Here is a 22,166-nt window from a genome sequence, read left to right as displayed (position 1 = left end):
AAAACCAACTTGCAGAAAACTACACACCTCTGTAGAAATCTAGCCTAGTGTAACAACTTTAGATGAACCAAACAATCTGTAGGACAAGTTGGCTTATGGGTACAGTAGTTTCCAGTGGTAGTGACTTACAGAAATGACTGATACTCCTGCAGTGGTGTCGTTGACCTTCGGACTGGTGTTGAAGTGCTTCTTTATCTTCCCTGCTACTGACAACTGATGATCGTTCTCACATAGACCCTCGTCCTGTGTCGAGCAAGGGAGGAGGGGAAAAAGATTCAGCGTTTATGGGAAAAATATCGCAACTGAGTAGATGTGAGGGTGTGCTCAATTTACACAAAACTTACAGTGACCCAAGGGTGCTCTAGCACCTGGAGGGCAGAGTATCTCTGATCCACCTCCACCTCCAGCATAGATCGAATCAGCTCCTGCAGCAGCAAGCAAACAATAGTGAGTTTTTACTCCCTCTATATAAAGTGAATTTCCTCCACGACACACAAAAACAGATGATGTCCACGGAGGACGCAGATATTCACCTTGGCCGTCTCTGACACATTGTCCCAGTACGGTAGAGGAAATTCTAGTTGTCCCATTAGTATTTGATCAAAAAGCACTTCTTGATCATCACTGCTCCTGCAAGCAAAGACACCACTCTGATTGACAGTGTTCACAGGGGTAAAGATGCAGTATTATTACCAACCTTTAGGGGGACTCATACACAAATCCCTGGGTGCCATATTATTTCAAGAATGACTTTAAAAGCAGCTAAAGTGAGAGTAGAATTTCACTTAGTGGACTCTTACCCTCGAAAGGGGGGGAAACCACACAGTAAGATATAGGTGATGACTCCAGCTGCCCAGATGTCCACCTTAAGGCCATACCTGCACAAAGACAAAGAAATGGACGAGATTTCTTAGCAATAATACAAAAGGTCATTGGGCATAAAAATGAATCATCACAATAAAGGAGTAGCTGGTGTCGATGCAATCTGCAAACTCTGCAGCATGACGCTCTTACCCTGTTTCTGCGATGATTTCAGGTGCTACATATGTCGGGGTCCCGCAGACAGTGTAGAGAGGTCCGTCCACCACGGTCGCCAAACCAAAGTCTCCCAGTTTGAGGCTTTTGCTGCCGTCTGCATGCTCATACACCTGAGCACACGGAAAATACACATGACAGATGCTGTTAAATGCGGGATCTTTGATGGCTGCAATGAGATGAGTATGATCTGGGCTGTGAGACCACCAACTCCTCTCTCTGCAGCTGCATAAGCAGTACTTGTAAAACTTCATTCAAAGCTCTTCATTTTCAGTGTCTCCAGGCTGAATTTGTGGGGGGGGGTTTGTTACTGTGTGAATGCTAATGTTTCTCTGTGTCTCCTGGATGTTCACTATATTAACGTGACACGGTGATAATATGTCAGTGTTTACAGCCTGTGCAAAAAAAAAAAATCTTCTAATACAGGTTTAAAAATTGACCATGAAGTTCAATAAACTGTAAACAACACAGTTAACAGAAGTAATACTGATTGTAAGGTTTTCATAGACTGTGCCAGGTGTTCTAGTATTTGTCCACCTGTTATATGCTTCATGCTAAATCAGGACCTTTAACAATAAAGCATCAACACTTCTTATTTCATTGGACCAGCTGGAACGCAGGGAAGGGGAGGCAGAGTAGCGGAAACACGGGAAAAGAAGCTGGGGCACCTTCTCAGGTCAGTTAGGGGTGAATGTGGCAACAGAGGCCACTGAATTAGCTTTGGAGTGAAACGTCTCTAAAGCAACTGCAGGTGAGAAAGTCTCACAATCTTTTTTTTTTTAAGGTGTGAAGAAAAGCAGTTGGAGGATGAGAAGACAATGAGGAGGTCGAACAGAAGGGAGAAGGAGGGAGGGAACGCACAAATGCGGGAGGCTGGAGAAGGAGTGTGCTGGAGGTGTGAGGGCAGCAGGGATGAGTCATCTTTTTGCTCTGCTAATCAGAGTCCAGAGTGAGTGATATTACTTCGCTGCTCATTCAGAAAGAAGATTACACTGCGGCAAGTTATATGACCCGCATGTACAGTGCAGACGCGTGCAGACCCACTCACCAGCAGGTTCTCTGGTTTGATGTCTCTGTGCACAATGTTGAGGCTGTGGAGGTATTTGATGGCGTTGGCCAGATTGTAGAGCATGCCACTGGCGTCTCTCTCTGTGTATCTGTTGGCAGAGGTGATGGCATCGAACAGATCTCCCCCCTGTGGACAAAATCATGATGGATGGATGGATGGGCTGTCAGTAACAGGAACAATGTCACAATTGTGAGTTTCTCTGGCGCTGTCACACTGAGAACTTCCAACTGTTCACAGCTGCTTTTCTGCTGAAAAAAAAAGTTTTCGGCTTAAAAGTTAGAAGACTTAGTTTTCGTCTGCTCAGCAGCTGGAAGGGTAAACCGGGTATCCTCATTCCTCACCTTAGTTGAAACATCTCCTCCCCTTGTCTTTAATATTTCACTTTCATTTGAATATTTTTCCCTTTAATTCAACCTTTCCTCCTTTCTCCCTGGCTTTTTCTTTTGTCTCAGTTTCATATTTTTCATTCTGTCTGATTCTTGCCCTCCTCTTGCCTCTCCCTCTCTCTCTCTCCGATCCTCTCGGTGTCTCTCTCCCTGAGTGGACTAACTGGAACAGAGGCTTAAAATAGGGATGAATATTTTCTCTCCCTGCACAGTCTCACAGACACACTGTCAAGCGTCCGACCTGCACAGCAACAGTTATTTAAATGTGAGACCTGACAAATCCCACCGGCTCAGTCACTAAGCAATGCATTTGCAGTTCTCTGCCTCCTCTCATGTGGCCAAAAGTATGTGGACACTCAGATATAACGCCTAAATGTTGATTGTTGAACATCTTTCATCATTTCAAAAGCATGGTTATTAATATTGAGTTCATACTTAGATTACTTGATTACTTAGAGAGGCGGAATTAAGGTTCACTTTCATTTTTTTCCCCACGGAGTGTTAAATCGGCGCACCGCTGTGTTCATGGGGAAAACAAATCACAGACAGGTAAAACACCTGTGTGGACTATTAGCATCTCGGCAGAGAAAGACGCCACTGGTATGGATTAAATGAACATTATCAACCATTTAGTTTAGGTGTAGACGTGTTACATAATTTAGATAAATATTAAATGATTGATGTGTTATGTTGAGCAGCATGAATGGCATTGTTTGATTGATTTATGACGACGCTGAAGTTAGCTTCCGATTCACCGCCTCAGTTTCTCACACCGTGTTTTAAAGAGTCTGTAGACTCTCTGGAATAATATATACCACATTTGATAAGTCTGAGTGGAGTGGTTTTACATCTGGACTTGGTCTAATGTGGTTTAGCTAGATGTAGAACAAAAACAATGAAATGTCCTTTTTTTTTTTTTTTTTTTACATTTTCACAAATAGAATAAAGGTTTCACCAATTAGAAACTGTTTTAAACAGTCTTTAGCATTTCTGGAAGAGCCTACTGTTTTAATGTTACTCTTACCTGATTATGACTCATGAGTTATGGGGATGAAACAATTATTTTGGATTATTTAAGCATAACACTGCAAACAAAAAACGTGAGAGTATGGTTTATTGTTAATGAAATAAATAAGAGTGGATGTATTTTATTTTGAGAATAATGTATTTTGTGTACAATTTTTTTTTTCTTTAAAGGTATCAAAACAAACTGGACTGAGAATAAAAGGAAGAAAAGTAAGGTGAGTTATCCTGTGGGTCCTCTAAAGGTAAGCCATTTTCAAGTTTGTTTGGTGAGCCAATCCGAAGTGACGCTCAGAGCCTGTCTTCTGATTGGCTGACTGTTTTCTTAGTGATCAAATGAAAATATAGCAGATTTCAGATAAACACGGTTGGCGGGGGCTTGGGGCATGGCTGAGGGCGGTGACTGCTCTGTTGTGACATCACAAAGTTACAGAAGTCCTGACAGCTCGTTTTAAGGCTCAGTTTCTGAATACAGGCCGTGTGCATTTCTCTGTGCACTGAGCGCTTTGATACTTTCACAGTATTAATAAAGAACCTAGACCTCACATGGAAACATCACTTTACACAAAATGGGACCTTTAAAATGTAAACATTTTTTTATGGGTGTTGTTTTCTGAAAGAGGAAAGAGCCTTCCCAAAACTGTTGCCTTAAAGTTGGACACACGCTATTGTCTAAAATATCATTGTGTGTTGTAGCATTTAGTTTTGCCTTAGTTGAAACTGAGTAACGAAGCCAAAAGTAGTACCAGGCAAAAGGCGACAAAACTATGTGGACCACATACTTTTAGCTATATTTTGCACTATATCCATCTTGCGCGATGCACCCATCTCTCTCTCTCTCTCTCTCTCTCTCTCTCTGTCAGTCCCAGTCATTCTTGCAGTGACTCTTTCCACCTCATTCATGCAGAGCCTCCTCTCGATCCTCCTACTTTGGACACGCTCACACGTACACACATTTCTCCCACAGATTGCCTCTCATCTATATTCTGTAGTACTCCACACCACAACACGAACAGATGGATCACATTCCTGGCTCCTGAATTATGCACAAATATTTCTTGACTCAGAGAGCAAGAGAGAATGAAGAATGTGAACACATGAGCGCTCCGGGCCATAGACGGATTCTCTCGGATATCACAATGTGTGACTGGTTGGAATTCATCATTAGCTTCAACCGGCTGAAATGTTGCTGCTCTGTCTCTGTCGCGGATTCTGCCTCAATGCTCCTGTCTGTTGCTCTCAAACTGGAGATAATGATCACTGTCATATATATACAGAACAGTAGTAACCATTATCTGAGTTGGGCAAAACATCTCGGCCTGCCACTAACCGGAGCAGATGACTCACAACAAGATAAAAATAAAGAGTAACCAAACAACGACCACACACCTTGACTAGCTCCATGACCAGGTAGAGTTCATTGTAAGTGTCCACCTCCTCTATGAGCAGGACGATATTTGGATGTTTGACCCTACGGAGGATGGCCACCTCGTTCTGGATCATGTGCTCCTGGAACAGAAAATGAAAATGAATTTTACAGCCAAGAAAAACAAAATTAAAAGAATACCGTCTTAAAGAGCAACTTAATGAAGGTGAAGATCAGTGTCTTATTTGCCCTCTCAGGTTGAAAGTTTCAAATCTGTCCCACATCCGTCGGTGTAATGGGTGTGTCAGAAGTGTGTTGCATCTGTAACCACACCCAAATGTGATGTCACAGTGTACAGACACACCCTGTAGTACACTTCTTCATCACTGCAGGGGTGCTAAGTTACACTACTGGAGGTTAAATATTCTCTTATGTCTTGATCCAGTAAAACTGGATTCAATTATTTAAGATATTGATCGGACTGAGCTTTAATGTTTTTCTTAGGTCTTAGTTTTTCTTTGCTGTTTGCTAGTTTTATTGACAGCGTCTTTGTGTTAATATACTTCAGCAGTTTTTAACACAACTCATTTATGTGCACTTACTTACGTTTTACACCAGTAACATTTAGGTAAAGCATCTTGTGTGTTGTGTCCCTGTACAGTACTGTCTTGCTTTAGGAGTCATAGTTTGCAGAGGTTCATTTACCTTGCCTCTGCATTTGCCCTTGTTGATGATCTTCAGCGCGTACTCCCGTCCCGTGGAGTGCTCCACACATTCTCGGACCACTGCAAAGTTGCCATCGCCCAACATGCGTCCCACCTTGTAGCGGTCCGATATGTAGGACGGCACAGCTGGAACCTCGTCGACTAGGACCTCAGCTGCAAGGAGGGAGCACGAGGTTTAGAGCAGCCGAAGGATCATTTACACTTGTTCGGCTCAGTGTTTCCAGACTGTTGAGACTTCATAGTATACACACAGGTAAGTACAGAGGACATTAAGCGTCTAGTTAATGGCTATAGCATGGGTTGTGGTAACTGTAATGGCTAATAGTTAGTGGATGCCTATGGGACAACACAGTTAAGTGGCTTTTAACAATGTTTTATGTTAATTTTGTATCATGCTATACAAATAAAGTTTATTATTATTATATTATTACAGTAGTTAGCACTGTTGCCTCACAGCAAGATGGAATAAGTGGCATAGCTGATGGATGGATGGATAGATGGATAGATAGTTGATGTGTAATTGAATCTAAATGTGGGATTAATAATATTACAAATAGGTAAAGCTGTTGGAAAGGAACTTGTATAAGGGAATAATGAAAAACATAAAGATAGCAGAAGTTGTTAAAAAATATAGTTTATTAAAAGTAAATGTAAACTTATAGGTATAATCGGCTATAAATCATTTAGTTTCAAAGCCAGTGAGCTCTTGTTACACCCCACAGTTGACATTATGTCACACTGAGGCCCTGCAGAGTGCTCTGCAAAGGGTAATCAAACTGGCAAATGGAAAAGTAAATGCGGAACCAACTAGTAAATCAAAATGCGAATATATTCAATGAATAATGAGTCAAATATTAATTCATGCATCGATTTATAAGACTTGAGTCTAAAATAAAAAAGATAAAATGTCACCTGGTTAACAACATTCTTGGTGTTATTTTAGTTCAGTGGATTGAGTGACTGCTTTGTCTCTTGTCTAACGACTGACCAGCATTGCATTGTTTGTAGTGTTAGAGTTTCATGGAGTGAATCGGCGGGGTGAAGAAAGACACCAGAGAAGGGGAGAGGTGTGAGACGACGGCGTGCTGAGAACAGGATGTACAAATTAGAAGAACACAGAAATGCAGTGAGAGAGAGAGAGAGAGAGAGAGCGAGCCGCCTCAAAGGTCATGAACACGATTCAGACATGCATGATATTTGCAAGTACATCGCCTTTGCCCGCTGATGGACCGATGGGATGTTTTTGTCATAACGCTCCCTCACCTTCAGTTATGAGTCCATCCCCGTCCTCCACTGAGCTGGAAACTTTAGCGGAAGACAGAGAGGTGGAAGAACCCTGCGACCCCTGCAGAGAGGGACAGGAGGAGACAGAGCAGGACGTCAAGAGGAAGTTAATTATTTAAATTTTTGTTTCCCAAAATAGTTTGTAATCCACCTACACTCAACAAAATACAATTAAACAGTCCCTTCTGCTACAGTCCCAGCTGAAACAAATACTTACATCCAAAATTAGAATAAAGGGACATTGTGCAGCTCATCCTGAGAACATCCTCATGTCTGTCTTTGTGTTTGCATGTCCGTCTGTTGTATTGTGCTGCCTGTGGTGTGTGTAGCTAAAACAGATTTACTTAAGCTACTCAGCTGAATATAAACCGGTTTCTTATCCAGCAAACCACCTCGTGTGTGTGTGTGTGAGTTGCAGACAGAGTGCATCTCAATCAGCTCCTCTCCATTCACAGAACTTGAAGTAATTCTCGTCTAATTGCACCTTCCTTTCATTCGTCACTACTATCTTTAATAAAACATAAAAATGCAGGTTTGGGTGACACTAATAAAGGCGGATGAATACTACCTTTCATCTGGTCGGTAAGTAGGAGGTCATTAGGAGGAAAGAGAGCGGCTGAGATGCGGCGTCTGCATCTATCTAAAGACAAAAACTCATTACGCCCTCCACCTCGTAACCCTCTGTCTGGTTGTCATGGAAGCAACAAGGATGGGGAGCAAGGATCTAGTCGGGACTGTAAATGAGAATCTACCCTTTTCTCCACTCCTTTCCTTTCCTCCGAAACCTGTTGATGGTTTCACGTTCTTTTACTACATTTGGACAATTTGATGATGCTTCGTTTCTCTCTTTATTTGCGTAAGATTTTTCAGTTTCTACCCCCCCAACCCCCACCCCTCTGGCAAAATCCTCCTCTCCTGCCTCACAGTCTGTCCCGGAGACAAGGTAGTGAAGGACCTTTGGGGTTGCAAGGTTTCCAGTACTCAAATAAATCCCACAGGTGCGACTGGCACATGTAGCCCGGCCATCACAGGTTTTTCTAAAATAAAAGCACAGCCCCTTGGCAGATGTGAATTATTAACCAGTGCAGTTTGCTCTGTAAATGGTCTGCACTGTGTATGTGTGTGATGCATGAGCCGCTCTCTGTGTGCAACTTGAGAGAGCAAGTGCATCAGCAGCTTAACAGCGACCAGCTCTAAACTAGCAGATGATACATTTTCCTTTCACCTCTCATCATTTAAGCACAGGTGGAGCCAGATGTGTTTTTTTTAAGGCGCTCACATGATGACATAAATTCACACATCGATCAGTCCTGACTCCTTAGAGGAGATGCTGCTGATGAAACGGATGCTGGCCATTGTTATTAACCAACCAAGCTATGGTGTAATGTACTTTTTAGCAGTACATTACTACGATATGGTTAAAGTTTACAAAACAAAACTTCTTAAACTTCTTCTCCTCTTCTTCTGATTTAACAAAGTTTCCAGCAACATATGAAAATATATCAACATCTATACAATGTGAAAATATTATCTGGGAACAAATCTGGGTCATAGAATGAAGGAAATTGTGTGTGATTACAATCTGTGTGTATTCCAGAAAATTAAAGCATTTTTCATGTTTGATTTCAGCTCTTTCACCCAGGCCTGATGTGAAGCTCTCTGTTCTCTGGTGTCCAGTGGGACTGCGGTGCAAGCCTGGAGAGTTGGCTGTCAGAGAGGAAAAGGCCACCCATCATGATGACTTAGATGTGAAAACTATTTACAGAGCTGAGCTGCCCTATATCTCTGCCCAAGTAGCTGTCAGCTCTTTTTTACTCATCTGTGCTGCTGTGACCTGAAAGCCACCCAGGTGAGTGGAGCTGTGAGTCAGGCTGAATTCGGTTTATGTAATGTTGTTTTTGGTCGGGCAGCACATCCCGGAACAAGCAAACCGACTTAATGCCCATAAAGCCGATGACCCTCCTGAGCTCAGTCGCCAAAACATCCTTCTTGTGCACTTTTATGTTCTCATCCTGACTCATATATTTACTTCTCTTGTGCCCTTATCTCACATCCAGCCCCGTCGTCTACTCGCTTTTCTCATTTTGAACTCCCTATCTCTCCCTTCCTGCCACCGAGGGAAACAAAATACTGTTGCTATGGAAACTGCTCACAGAGAGCAGAGAGAAGCAGCTTATGAGACTTTCAGTGTGGAGACAGAAGCCTATATATGGCCATTTCCTGTCTGCGGGCTGGGAGGTGGGTTCAACCTTCTATGAACATTGTGTCTCTTTTTCCTGTGCGAAAAACTATATGAGACAGATGGAGTGACGAGAAAGAGGGAGAAAGAGACAGACAGAACGGGAGACGGAGAGATGGTAAGAAAGATGTATGGAGTCTGGTGTGGTTGATATTGATCATTGGATTTGGCAGGAACTGTGTTGTTATTGTTAGACCGTCCCGCTTTCTCCCTGTTGCACAATACGAAACACACTATTTCTAGCTCCACATCTCTACACTTTTGCTCTGGCTATGACTCACACCGCTAAAAAACACAATTGACAAACCTTTTACATCATGGCTGGAGCCACTGCTCTTCAAACCCGCAAGGGCAGCACTCAGCGGCTGAATACTGATCAGCGCATAAATAGGAATTAAACAGGATGTTCATGATTGACCTTAAACATGGAGCATCATCTCCAGAAGCAGATGTGTGGCAGCAGAAATGATGATTTATGCTGCGCTTGAAAAGGAAGTCCGTCAACTGTGGAATTCGGCATTAAAAATGCACCACACATTTACATAAGCAACTTAAGAGTAATGCTAGCCTTGTCCTCAATGCCCCTGGTTGAATCTGATTACGACACACACATCCTAAAGCCTTCTTTCTGTCCGTCCCTTAAGCTGGGGGGAGCCAAACCTCTTCCTCCTCCAGCGGTATTTCTTGTCACTTTCACTGTCATGCAATATCCAGCAAAAGCAGGATTTATTAGTTGTTTGCTTCAGTGGGGAAAAATCTAATACGATTTGATAGAAATGGGGTACTTTGTTTTATCCCATGTCCCTACTCCATCTGTCTCTCATAAGAACACAAGGTACAGGAGGTAATATTTCTTTGCTCTTATTTTGGTGTCTAGACAGACAGGAAAAATAATCAATTTGACTCTCGTCTGAAGAGATCAACGCTGTTTGGGCGATTCGGTTTTTATGGTCTGCCAGTTGGACACAGGGAAGTTTTCTAATCACGGTCCTTATGGACTGCAATCCTGGGAAATCACAGGAACGTGATTAAATGCTTTAGGGAAAATTAAAAAGGGGAAGGAGACTTGAGCTGCTGCCTCATCCAAATACAAAAAAATAAAAAAAACAATCCAGGGCAGAAGCAGTGGGACAGAGCCAATGAAAGCGCCCCTGGGACTGTGTTTGTGTTGTAATCTCTGCTCTGCTCTGCTGAATACACAAGTTTAACAAAGGAGAACCAACTGATAAATGTGTACAAAAAGACCATCATCGTCATCATCATCACCATAATCATCCACCATCTACTGTGAATGATCTTTGTGTTTGTTTTTGTATGTGATGAACAACTGTTAATGAACACAAATGAAGAGCATGAGAATAATAATATTAACAATAATAATAAATAAAAAAGCACAAAATGAAAATGAAATGACAATGAATTTAATGACATCAACAAATGGAAATTAATACATTAATGAAAGAAAATTACAAACAGAAACAAATGAGCCGTGAAGAGCTGGCAGCCTCACATCAGGAAATCATAACGTGTAGATGACGGACCGGATTATCAAATACACAAATATTTGCCACAGACAATTTTCATATTTACATATCTTTCATTGTTATCAATATGTAAAGACATGTAAACATGAGCCGGGTTGGAATCATTTCTTTCTTAAGTTTTAAAGAACAAAATGTTCAAGAAACACTGTTTAGACTTTAAAGTGACAGCCATTGTTGCACCATTTCCTCATGTGCTGCAGCCAGTCTTTGTGGCAGTCACAGGAACAAACAAACAAAAAAGAAAAAGGAACAAGTCATCTAATGACATCAACACAACATGAAATAGGAAATATAATACAGACAAATAACAAATACAACCCTTAGTAACAACACACTCACATGGATGAGATGAGACGATAATTAACAAATTCATTACACACACACACACACACACATTCTTCTTCAGTCTGCTCTCTTTCTTTCTTTCTCTCACTCACACACACACTCACTCACACACAATGACTTAATTTAATTATGAATCACCCGACACGAAAATATGGACAGTAAGAATGAGAGATGGAGCATGCAATTCAATGGATTGTGCACACGAACAACTCAATGGTGAGAGGTGGATATAGGTGACACACTACGGTTAACAATTAGCACTTTCTTTCTCTCATACACTCACACCAACAGCCACCTGACTCTATCACAGTTGGTGTATTAGAATCATAGACCATCTGTTTGTCTTGCCTTCAGTCTGTCAGTCACTTCTCTGTGTATTGTCTTTTTCTCTTTTAATTTTAAATTTTTTTGAATGATTTATTTCCCTGTCTGGTGTTTTTCACAGCTAATGGAGTAAACAGAGAGGGGAAGAGCTGCGACCTCGCCGGCCCATTCGATTAATCCGGTACGTGTTTTACACCAGGCATTGACAGAAAACAAAATGCATGTGTCTGTCAGTTTAATAATGAATATGAATATGGAAGGCTATGGTGCTCTTAGTGAGGAAAGCAGCCACAAGAAGTACAAAGGAGAAGGAGGGGGGGGTGGAAGACTTCATGAATGTAGACCATCTTTTCATGCTTCTGTTCATAATTCATAAAAATGGGTCATACTAGTGTGAACCAACTGTGTAAAACTTCACAAATAGCAATTTCATGTATTAATGTGTTTCTTTTCTGAAGCCTACATGGATGTAGCAGTGATTCTCTGTACGCGTGCAGCTATGTATGTGTGAAAGCGGGGGGGGGGGGCTATGCTATGTCTGTATAATCTGCTCGGGGAAATGGGTTATGATGGTCTGAAGCGTGCGAGCAGCCTACTTCAGGCAGCATAGTGCCTCTAAGTGTTTAAATGCAGGGTCCGGAGAGGTGAGCTGTTTAAATGCAACATTCATAGTAGGTCACTGAGGCTCTGTCGCTGCTTAGGAAATGGATTTGTGGAGGCTTTCTGTGCTTTATTGGCTGAAATATCAGAGGATTTGGGCTATTTTTGAGCCCCAGATGTTCTTTTAAGAACACAGATGTTAAAATTCACGCTTCCGTTTTAAGGAGAAGGGTCATTTCTGACTGATGGCTTGGTAAGATTGAGTTAAATTTGCCATTGTAAGCATAACAATAACAGGATTTGAGTTTGTGTACTCTGTGATTATTCATGCATGTTTACACAGAGAACGCAGAAGGAGAGAAAATGTGAAAATATAATGCCAGGAACTTCTCAAAGAAGCTTAGAATTAATCTACATGGGAAATGATGGAATATAATTTCTCCCTGTGAAGTTAATACTCTTTCATATGGGGAAGTGAGAGGAAGGGGGAGGGGATGGGTTGGGGGTAAGTGAGAATGGATGGAAGCTGGAGTGAGAGAGAAATTAGAAACTGTCAGGGAGGGAAGGAACAGAGGGGGAGAGTCACTAACAGGGCGGATGGAGAAAGTAAGAAGTGCAGGAGAGAATTACATCGTAATGTGGCTGAAGAGTGTGAAGCTGCCGAGTGGAGACGAGAGATAATGGGCTGCGAGGCCTCCTCCCTCCCTTCCTTCAAGCCAAGCCTTTGCAGGCTTAGGATGGCGTGTCAACGAGCACAAAGCCGGGAATAATCTCCGGTTCAGAAATACACACTCAACTTGTTGTTGTGTAAAACTCGTATTTAACTGCTGTACAGCTGAGGTCAGGGACTGCACTACAAAGATAATTTGTGAGGGCTAATGTTTGATGAGGAAAGTGGGTGGATGAATGTGGAGAGGATGGGGCAAGAATTAGTTTTTCCTTTTTTCTCTTTACATCCATTCAGCGCTCCTTCACCTCTCAAACCCAGACTGTTCAGGATCGCACTCTGAACTAAGAGGGAAGAACAGAGCAGCAGAAACTGACTACTTAAAATATCTACATTAACCGCCCCACATTTATTCATTCAGCGGGAAGCAGAGAGTTTATAAACCTCCTTCCCTTTCAACACGGAAATCTAAGGTGACCCACTTCCATTATACTGATGACTCTGGAAGCTCCAGCGCACCTTGTCCTGTTCTCAGCAGCCATACAACCCAAATGTGATCTGCTCCTGTTGTCTCCGGCTGACTTTCACATCACATCCATACAACCCCATCACTGATGGACTCACAGGCCTGAGGGCCACACTCTCTCCACCATCCATTCATCCCTGGCAAATCAAATGTACAGTAGCACCAGACTGAAGCTGCTGAGCGCGATAAATGAATTCTGTATGCTATGCTGGTTTTAGTGTACAGTCACTCACACACACACGCTCATTTGTGTGCATAAGTAATTCACAGCCACTGTTTTCTTTGTGTCCTATTAAAAAGCAGCCACATTCTTGACTTCCCCTCCCTAACAAACAATCGGGTTGCGCCTGCACCCCTGCTGTTGGGTTTTCAGTCGGTATGCTGGAGAGGAGCACAAGACACATGCAGGTGGTGGAGCTCATATGGATGCATTCCGGGTTCACATGCTGCATACTGCCGCGTGTCTGTGTGCGGGCAGAGGTGAAGTGAGCGTGTGAGATGTTTGTTTATGATGGAGAAGGAACTAAATCAGCAACAGGCTTAGGAGCTCCTGCAAATTACAGAGCTGCTGCTGCTGCATGTGAGGGGGAGAAAAAAAAAACTGGGGAAGTGATTAGGATTGAGGCCGACGTTAAAAGCTGCCCATCGTCGCCGTCAAAAACTGGATTAGTACATACTTTGATGTTGAATACACACACACAACAGCCTTTCCATGAACTCAGCCTCTCGACTATGGAATTCAAGGTTTTCCGTTTGAGTTGCATGCTCCTGCTCTGCACAATGGAACTACAAGCTTCACAGAGAACATAGTGAGTTTGTATCTCAGATCCTTTCTCCTGTTATCTACAGAACAACAGATGTAAATTTAGATTTCTTTTTTTTTTTTTTTTTTTTTTTTTACAGGTTTTTTTTTTTTTTTAAACCCAGGCCAATAACTGAGTACCTGGGGGAAAATGGCTGAAATAATCAAATTTACTAGTATAAAATGTGTTTCTAAATCTTTTACACAATAGGACATGTACAAAATGACACGACTTGATAAAAAAAAAAAAAAGATCAGTATTGTCTGGGTCTTTTCTTATGCTAACATGCAGCAAAGCACTGCCTGGTAGCTAACAAGGGATGCAAACCAATTTTTGCAGAATAAAAACAGGCTCGAGGATCAGAGCAGGCCAATTGACAGTCTCATCTTTAGATCTGATATTGCACAAATTACTGACTTGACAGATCGGGTCATCTCTCTAAAAGTCAGTGAAAGCATCATTCATTGTTGGGCTACCAAAGGCAGGTGGAGTTCTCTGTGAGGAACAAAGAGCTACAGGTCAGCATGTAGGGGGGGATGTGACAGAAAAATCTGCATGAAAAGGGGGAATTTTGCCCTTGAAATCTATTAACACTGGATGAAAGTTGTAACATTAGAGGATCCTAACATGAGCCTGCCATTCTTGGAATCCCCAGAGCAGCACTGTGTGAGGTCAGAGGTCAACGACCCGCCCCTTTCTGGGACAATAAAGATGTTGGGACGCTGTGGTTCCTTCGTGTTCTAGCAACTCTAAGATGTGGTCGGCCTATGCTCAGTCACAGCTTTGTCCTTTTCCTGAGAACATAGAAGGAATGTGTTATAGATTTAGTGTCACTAAATGCTAAGGGGTGACTGTGTGTGTGTGTGTGTGTGTGTGTGTGTGTGTGTGTGTGTGTGTGTGTGTGTGTGTGTGTGTGTGTGTGACTGTGTGACTGTGTGTGTGTGTGACTGTGTGTGTGTGACTGTGTGTGCCTGTGCATTCTTGTCTTACCCGGCGTTGGTTGAGGCTGCCCGGGCTGGTCGGGGAGGGGCTGGGAGATTTTCCCGAGTGAGGAGTGGACAGCTGACTGGCCGGCGTCCCGTTCACTGGAGGGAGAAAACGAGGGCGGGGAAATGGAGCAGGGTGGGAGACAGGGGTGGAGACAGAGAGAGAAATATTGAAATAGATGATCCTTTTCGATGTGAATACACGTTTTCTAGAACTGTTATATTTCTGAGTGTCTAGCAGCAGCCCACACTTCCGCCCTCAGCATCCATCCATTCACATGAATGAGGCAGAGGAGGAGGACAAGAGGGGGAGGAAGAGAGAAAGGAAACAAGCACTGAAGTCCAAACTGGTTTTCTTTTTTTTTTTTTTTAAATAAGCTCCAACTAAATACAAACCCTGTTGCTCTAAATCTCCCTGTGAAACAAGCCAGTTATACTTGAGCCTCATGTGTGCATCTAATAATCACATCATGTTCTAGGCTTCGAGTGCATGGCTGGAAGTCAACATTACAACACCAGGCTGTCCTCATTTCCATCCCGTTTAATGTACTTGTGACCTCAGCGTGGTCTACTTCTCCAGCTGCAGCACAGCACCAAAAAACCCAGTGGCATCACCTCATTAAACAAGAACATTAGATTAATCAACGCTCCGCCCGAATCCTGTGTGTGGTCAAGCAAAAAACTAGATTGGGAAAAAAAAAAATCCTAACAGTATCATTAACCTGCACACATTCCAACATGAGCCCGCTTTTCGTTGGACTGAAAATATGGGTAATTGTCTCTTGGCAACAAGGCACAGTTTCAACTCAAGTCAACTCCATGAAGCAGCAGTGATTGGAGATACAAATGGTAAATGAAACCCAATCCTCACAGAGATGGAATCTAAAAATCTAGATAAAATAGATCCAGTGTAGATTTAAAAAAAATAAATAAATAAAATTCACCACCAGGTTTCCTATTTCCTGCCACTCCCCGGCCGTTTAAAAAAAAAATTGTAAGCTTTAATGTATTAGCCTATAATTAATAAAGTATTGCTGCTTGTAAACAATATTTAATTTGCAGTAACATTTTCAGATCCCGTTATTCGCGATGCAGCAGAGGAGTGAAACCTGTGGGGGAGATATAAGTGGTCCAACCTTGACTGTTTAATGTTTATTCCCCTGCGGAGATCAAAGAACTTTGTGAATTATTCAAGGCAAAGAAGATGAAGCCCACGGCGGACTAAAATAGCACCGGCTGCCACGGAGAGGAGCGACTCGTATTTTACCCCAAAAAAAACGAAGAAAGAAAGAAGCTCAAGTGCTTTTGTCTGAGCAATAAATTCCTGGACATCTTCATTGATGAAACTCAGCATCAGCGTTACGCACACAGACAGACACTCCTCCCGGTTACACAACGGGTAACGTTTAAAGACATCTCCCCTACTACAAAAATCACAACCTCACAAAGTCAATGATATTCAAAGTCACATCAGCGGTGAAGCACAAACAACCAGTGTAACCTACTTTCCAGGAAAGGAACAAATATAGGCTAAAGTTTGAGCTGCCGGGAGGGAAAATGACAAACGCTGTTTCACACATAAGCCGAATAAAACGTCGCGTTGTTTTGAGGTTCCTACCTTCCACTTCCAGCATGACGAAAAACACAGTGATAATCCAAAGCGGGGTAAAGAGAAGAAGAAGAAGAAGAGGAAGAGGGAGGAGAGGAAGAACAGCACCTCTGAACGCGCTCCGCCCGAGTGTGATAGTAAACTGTGGTGAATGGGAGAGATGGAGCAGAGCTGTACTACACGGAGAGGCGGGGAGGATGCTTGCGCAAACTCTGACGCGCACCGGGGACAGAGAGGCAGAAAGAGAGAGCGAGAGACGGACAGACAGCAGGGTAGAAGCAAGAAAAATAAAATACATCTATTATTTGATATGTTCCATTCCAGGAAAACTGTGCAGAGATTTAAAACTTGAACTATAGGAGTGAAACTGGGAGAATTCGAGAGCGATTAGTGCAGAATCAGATGAATATACATGCTGGAGAAAAAAAAAAAAAAAAAAAAAGCAATGCTGCAGCATGCTCTGCCTTTGGGGCTTTTTCTTATTCCTGCATTCAGAAGATGTGAGGTCATGTAGAGGTAGAATAAAGCCTGAAAACAAGGAGATGTTCAATAATCTGAAACATAAGAAGTTCATGTTCTGGAAGAGATGAATTAAGTCTGGAGCAGGGGTGCAGCGGTAGAGCCAGTCGCCATTAGTCTTGATGTTGGTGGTTAGAGTCTAGTGCAGTAAGACGCACTTAAAGTTGCTTTGGACAAAAGCCATTGCCAAATGAATGATTTTCTTTTTAGATTTGTCATGCATGGATATTCACAAGACCTCACAAGACCTCACAAGTGAGCTGTGCAGGCAGTGAATATGGAAAAGCACCTTGTGTTTCTGCCCGTTTCCAGCTGTGTGATGTGCTTGATGATACATAGGCTACATATTAAATTTCACATGGCTACATGGTGAGATAAGCAGCTAAAATTAGGCTGCTAGCGGTTACCTAACAGGATTTTTTTTTTTTTATGTTTACTTGGACTTAACATAGTAACACCTACGAGTCAGTCCAAGCATTTTCAATGCCAAAGTACAAAGTAGGAAACAACGAGCATCTACAGCCATGCTAGCAGCTCTCTGAGGCTGTATCAGGCACTAATGCCAAATACAAAATACATCTGAGGCTGATGGGATTGTCAATAGTTCTGCAGTATCTGGTCATAAACCAAAGTACTGGATGCAAAGTTAAGGGACAAGCTCTCACAATTAATCCTGAGGGGAACATGAATGTTTGTTCCAAATTTCATTGTTATACAGCCAGTAGTTGTTGACATTTTACTCAAAACTACAAAAGCCAACTTCATGGTGGTGCTAGAGGAAAAGTCGTGTGATCGCCAAAGTGGCAAGCATTCATCCTCTGGGGACCATGAATGTCTGAACAAAGTTTCATAGCAATCCATCCAATAGTTAGTTAGTTGGACTAAAGTTGTGGATTGACTGACAGACCAGCATTGCCATCCCTATAGAGCCATGATGCTAGCGTGGCTAAAATACTAGCATGGTAAAACCATGCATAAACAGAACCGACACAATTCCTGAATGTGGCAGCAACTGGTGGCGAGCAACACATTCAACACATGAGCTGTGAACAAAAATAAAAGCTACAACTACAGCAAGCCATATGGGTCAAAGGAGTTTCTATTTAATATTGGCAGATTGACAAACGAAATCTGGCATCCTCTTGGGAATCTAAAAGCAGCGTCTTTTTTTTTTTTTTTTCCTTCTCCATCCTGGGAACGACAAAACAGCCTTAATGGATTAATGAGACTTGATAACTAGCTAATCACATCCTTCTGTGTACATCTCTTACCATGTGTTCCATGTCACACTTGTGTATTATCACACCTTTATTTTAAACACCACACCCTACCATACACATATTGTTTCGTAAAAATGGAATGTGTAATAACACATGGTTCTTAATATAAACATATGGTAACATGTGGAAGTTCCTGCATGTTCATTAAAGGCTGTTGAAAGGCATTCGTGGAATTTCAGCACATGAAATCAGTGAGTTTAGCAGCACTATGACCCATGACACACGTTTTGGGACAAAAGCTCCTATATAACAGGCAAAGCCCAGTCAAAGATCACACATTTTGAAAGTAGATAAGAGTGGAAACACAATGCTGTTTCATAAACACAAAGCTGCCTAGAGGCATGCCATTATCTTGTCTTTTGTCCAAATACCAATACTGCCTTGGACATGAATGTGTTTTTCCTCACACCCTCTGTTATCTGTTACCCTCCATGTGCTTATCTGGTTTCAGAGAGTACACGTGTACCCTGCAGGAGTGGGTTTTACGGGGCAAGAAAAGTGGCGAAGGCTGCAGACATCATGTGATCACAGTTCAGGAAGTGTCACAGCTGATTCTCCTGGAGATATGCGGGGATTTATTTGTGGGTCGGCCGCCCCGCGCACGCTTCGACGTAAAGTCTCTCCCGTCACACGGAGTTGCTCATGACAGAAAGAGAAAGACGAGACCCCCGAAGTATCAGCGTGATGCTTGTTGACACCATCTGTAGTTCTCTGTTAATTTTAGCTGACATGAGGCATCAGAGGAGAGCAGAGAAACAGATGGCGAGACAGGGAGAGAAACTATGTATGAGTGCAAATTGTTTTCTCACATTATTTTGGGTGTGTGTGTGTGTGTGTGTGTGTGTGTGTGTGTGTGTGTGTGTGTGTGTGTGTGTGTGTGTATAGACACTGAGCCGGGGGTTGTGAGATCATCACAGAATGAGGCTTCGAGTGATGACAGTGTACTGCTGACACACAAGAACCTGCCCACACACACAAACACATACACACACACACATATGCATACACAAAACCGACAGAACACAGTGCCACATCAGACTCTCGACAACGTGAGTGTTGTTTCAACGAGGCCACATCTTTGTTGCCTTGAAATTGCGAACTGACTGAAATTTTACTGAACAGCTGCAAGTTGAATCAGCTGTTGTGATCATTGACGGCCGTTCAGAAAAAAGTCAAGATGTAATTTTTATCTTCAGATTTCATCAGTTGAAATTCGTAAACACAAGTTTAATGCTTTTGGTTCATATCACTTATATTATTTGATCACTGCGTCATGAAGACTTGTGATTCACTGACTATTGAGACCCACAGTATGATTCACCTGCCAAACATACAACACAACAGTCTCTATGCTTTGAGGTTTTCAATAAGAAGAACATTTTGTGCAGAGAAGCAGCCTGATTATTGTGTTTTATTATTATTACAGTGCTTCTGAATTGATTCAGCAGATTTCTCAGAAGGCTCGTGTTCTCGAAACAGACTAGACAGGACAATGTTTGTCGAGTCTGATGAAGCTATAACAATCACTAAAAAGTTTCACAATCCTTCTCATTCCATCGTCTAAATGTTTTAAGTTTTATTCAAAATGTTTGCAAATGTTTGACTTTATTTGATATCATTTCATCACAATTTTGTAAATGTATGTAATTCTTTAGGTGGAAAGTTTTTACACCTTTGTCACAGTGTCATACAGAAAATGGGAACAATAAAGTGATAAGTTTATAGTTTTATAAGCAAATATCTTTCATTCCTGTAAGATAATGCATATATTGAAAAATTTGGGAGTTTTTAGGTGAAATATTTCAATAATTTTGCACATGGATCCAGTTAAAGATGGGTTTCTGTTTTCACTTTGACATTAACGCATCTTTTTTGTTGATCAGTCAAAAATTTGCTTTGATTCAATGTAAAACAAAAACGTAATAACTTGCATGTGAGGTGAATATCTTTTCTATCTGTTGTAATTCTATATTTATTTCCCCAATATAACGCCTGGTTGTCCTCTTTGTGTTTTTGTGTGACTGTCTGTCTCACCAGTCTGTTTGTGTGTTCCTCACACACACACACACACACACACACACACACACACACACACACACACACACACACACACACACACAAACAATGAGGAGCAGCCGGACACACAAAAGGACACCAGGTGGTGTTTGGCGGCACGTGTGTTGTGTTACATGCTCACTCACTTTCACCATCTCTTTCACTATCTCAGGCGGCATCTACACTTCACATCTCCTCTGTGCGGCTCCTTCGGTCCAGATTATTAGATGTGATAAAGAATTTTTATTAACGCCTGTGTTGGCTGGAGGAAAAATGAATGTGGGACTTCGAGGCCGTGCTCAGAACACCTGAAGACCTGCAGTAAGGTTTAAAACTACTGAAGTTCTTTGTCTTTATCTCTCCAAGTGTGGATGAGCAATAATAAAATCCTACAGGCGCTGGTTTCTAAATATCAAAAACTGGACAGAACTTTCTTATCTGGTGTCCACACCAGTTATTTCGTTGGCAATATCTCAGATAAAATGGTTTAGAGTGCAGCTGCTTTTAAATAAATGAATAATTAATTGAATAATGAATCAACTTTCATCTAAATGCATTATTCTGCAGTCACTTGACTTAAAACCCAACACCAGATTTTTATATTTATAACTAACACTGATGTGATACTGATGGATATATTGATCTTTCTTTTTTGCTGACTGTCATTTCAGCCTTGATGTCAGGAATCTGTGCAGACTCCACAAGGTTTAAGACCAGAGGACATCAGCAAAAATATCATGAGTGCTCGATAAACATCAGCAGTCCCACATGTTCCAGATGAGGCGGGGAACTGGGGAACAGCAAGTGACCAACCATCCTAGATTCACTTGTTGAATCTACACTTCAAGGTAAATATGTCAGTCACGTGAGATGTTTGTTTTTGTTATATTTTTAGGTCTTTACTTTGATTTAGGAGTGCAATAAAAAGTTCTTTCATTATTGGTTAATCTGTTAATTACCTTTTTATGATTAACTGACTAAATGTTTAAGCAGTAAACATTCGGAAAACAGGAGACAAATTGCTTGTTTTGTCAATCAAACAGTCCAAACCCAACACATGATCATGAGCTCGTAGATCAGCTAATTGATTAAGAGATTACTCATTTCAGCAATAGTTGTTGTGATGATACTGTACCGTCCAGTTAAAATGAAACTGTTAATCACAGTTTCTCAAATATTAAACATTTATGTGATGACAAATTGCAAATAAATCACGAGTAAATGTAAGGCACGCTCTGTTTGTCATCATACCACTGTAACACAGTGATCTATGACTTTTGTTAATTGCTACACTCGTCTGTATCAACAAAAATTTGTAATTTCCTTCCCACATAATGAGAGAGAGAGAGATTCTGCTCTATTTGACATCTATTTTATTTTAATGTTTGTTATCCGTAGTGAGACAGGACCTCAGTGAGGCCTTCGTGTGAACATGTTGAATAACAACAGAACAGGCACCTCAATAAGCCATGTGCTACAGCAGCCGGTATCAGCTGTTGTTGACTATCACCATAATCGTTGGACAAATTGTCCAGGAAGGGAAAGGGGGCACGGTAGCAGTAACAAAGCAGCAGAAACACAAACAACTGATCCATCAGTTATCTTTCATTTCCTCCTGTCGCTCCACCGACATCTCTCCTGATACAAACGGATGATGTCTTAGGGAATGAATTCAGTGCAGTGCTAAACAGTCAACAACAACCCGGGAGCATTTGATGATATTAAGCGGCGGAAGCAGCGAGGGAAGGGGGAACGTTTCTGAGAAGTGAGAACGCCGCGAT

General features: G+C 41.9%; 1 protein-coding gene across 3 annotated transcripts in view; it reads right to left on the bottom strand.

The window, feature by feature from the left end:
- Nucleotides 1-22,166, bottom strand: part of dclk1a (doublecortin-like kinase 1a) — a 50,462-nt gene that overhangs the window by 3,979 nt on the left and 24,317 nt on the right. For all 3 annotated transcript variants that reach the window (XM_023416586.2, XM_087176718.1, XM_087176717.1), the window contains 10 exons: nucleotides 14,927-15,021; nucleotides 6,868-6,949; nucleotides 5,585-5,757; nucleotides 4,903-5,022; nucleotides 2,084-2,230; nucleotides 1,015-1,148; nucleotides 801-878; nucleotides 534-630; nucleotides 345-425; nucleotides 130-243 (listed from right to left, as the gene is read on the bottom strand). In XM_023416586.2, coding sequence (XP_023272354.1) covers nucleotides 130-243; nucleotides 345-425; nucleotides 534-630; nucleotides 801-878; nucleotides 1,015-1,148; nucleotides 2,084-2,230; nucleotides 4,903-5,022; nucleotides 5,585-5,757; nucleotides 6,868-6,949; nucleotides 14,927-15,021 — 1,121 coding nt within the window. The remainder of the gene's footprint in view (nucleotides 1-129; nucleotides 244-344; nucleotides 426-533; nucleotides 631-800; nucleotides 879-1,014; nucleotides 1,149-2,083; nucleotides 2,231-4,902; nucleotides 5,023-5,584; nucleotides 5,758-6,867; nucleotides 6,950-14,926; nucleotides 15,022-22,166) is intronic.

This window comes from Seriola lalandi, unplaced genomic scaffold (assembly GCF_002814215.2).
Source record: "Seriola lalandi dorsalis isolate HSWRI2012SDOR001 ecotype SW California unplaced genomic scaffold, Sedor1 jcf7180002054567, whole genome shotgun sequence".
NCBI classification, from domain to species: domain Eukaryota; kingdom Metazoa; phylum Chordata; class Actinopteri; order Carangiformes; family Carangidae; genus Seriola; species Seriola lalandi.
Note: the sequence above shows the minus strand (reverse complement) of the source record. Positions and strands in the feature narration are given on the sequence as shown.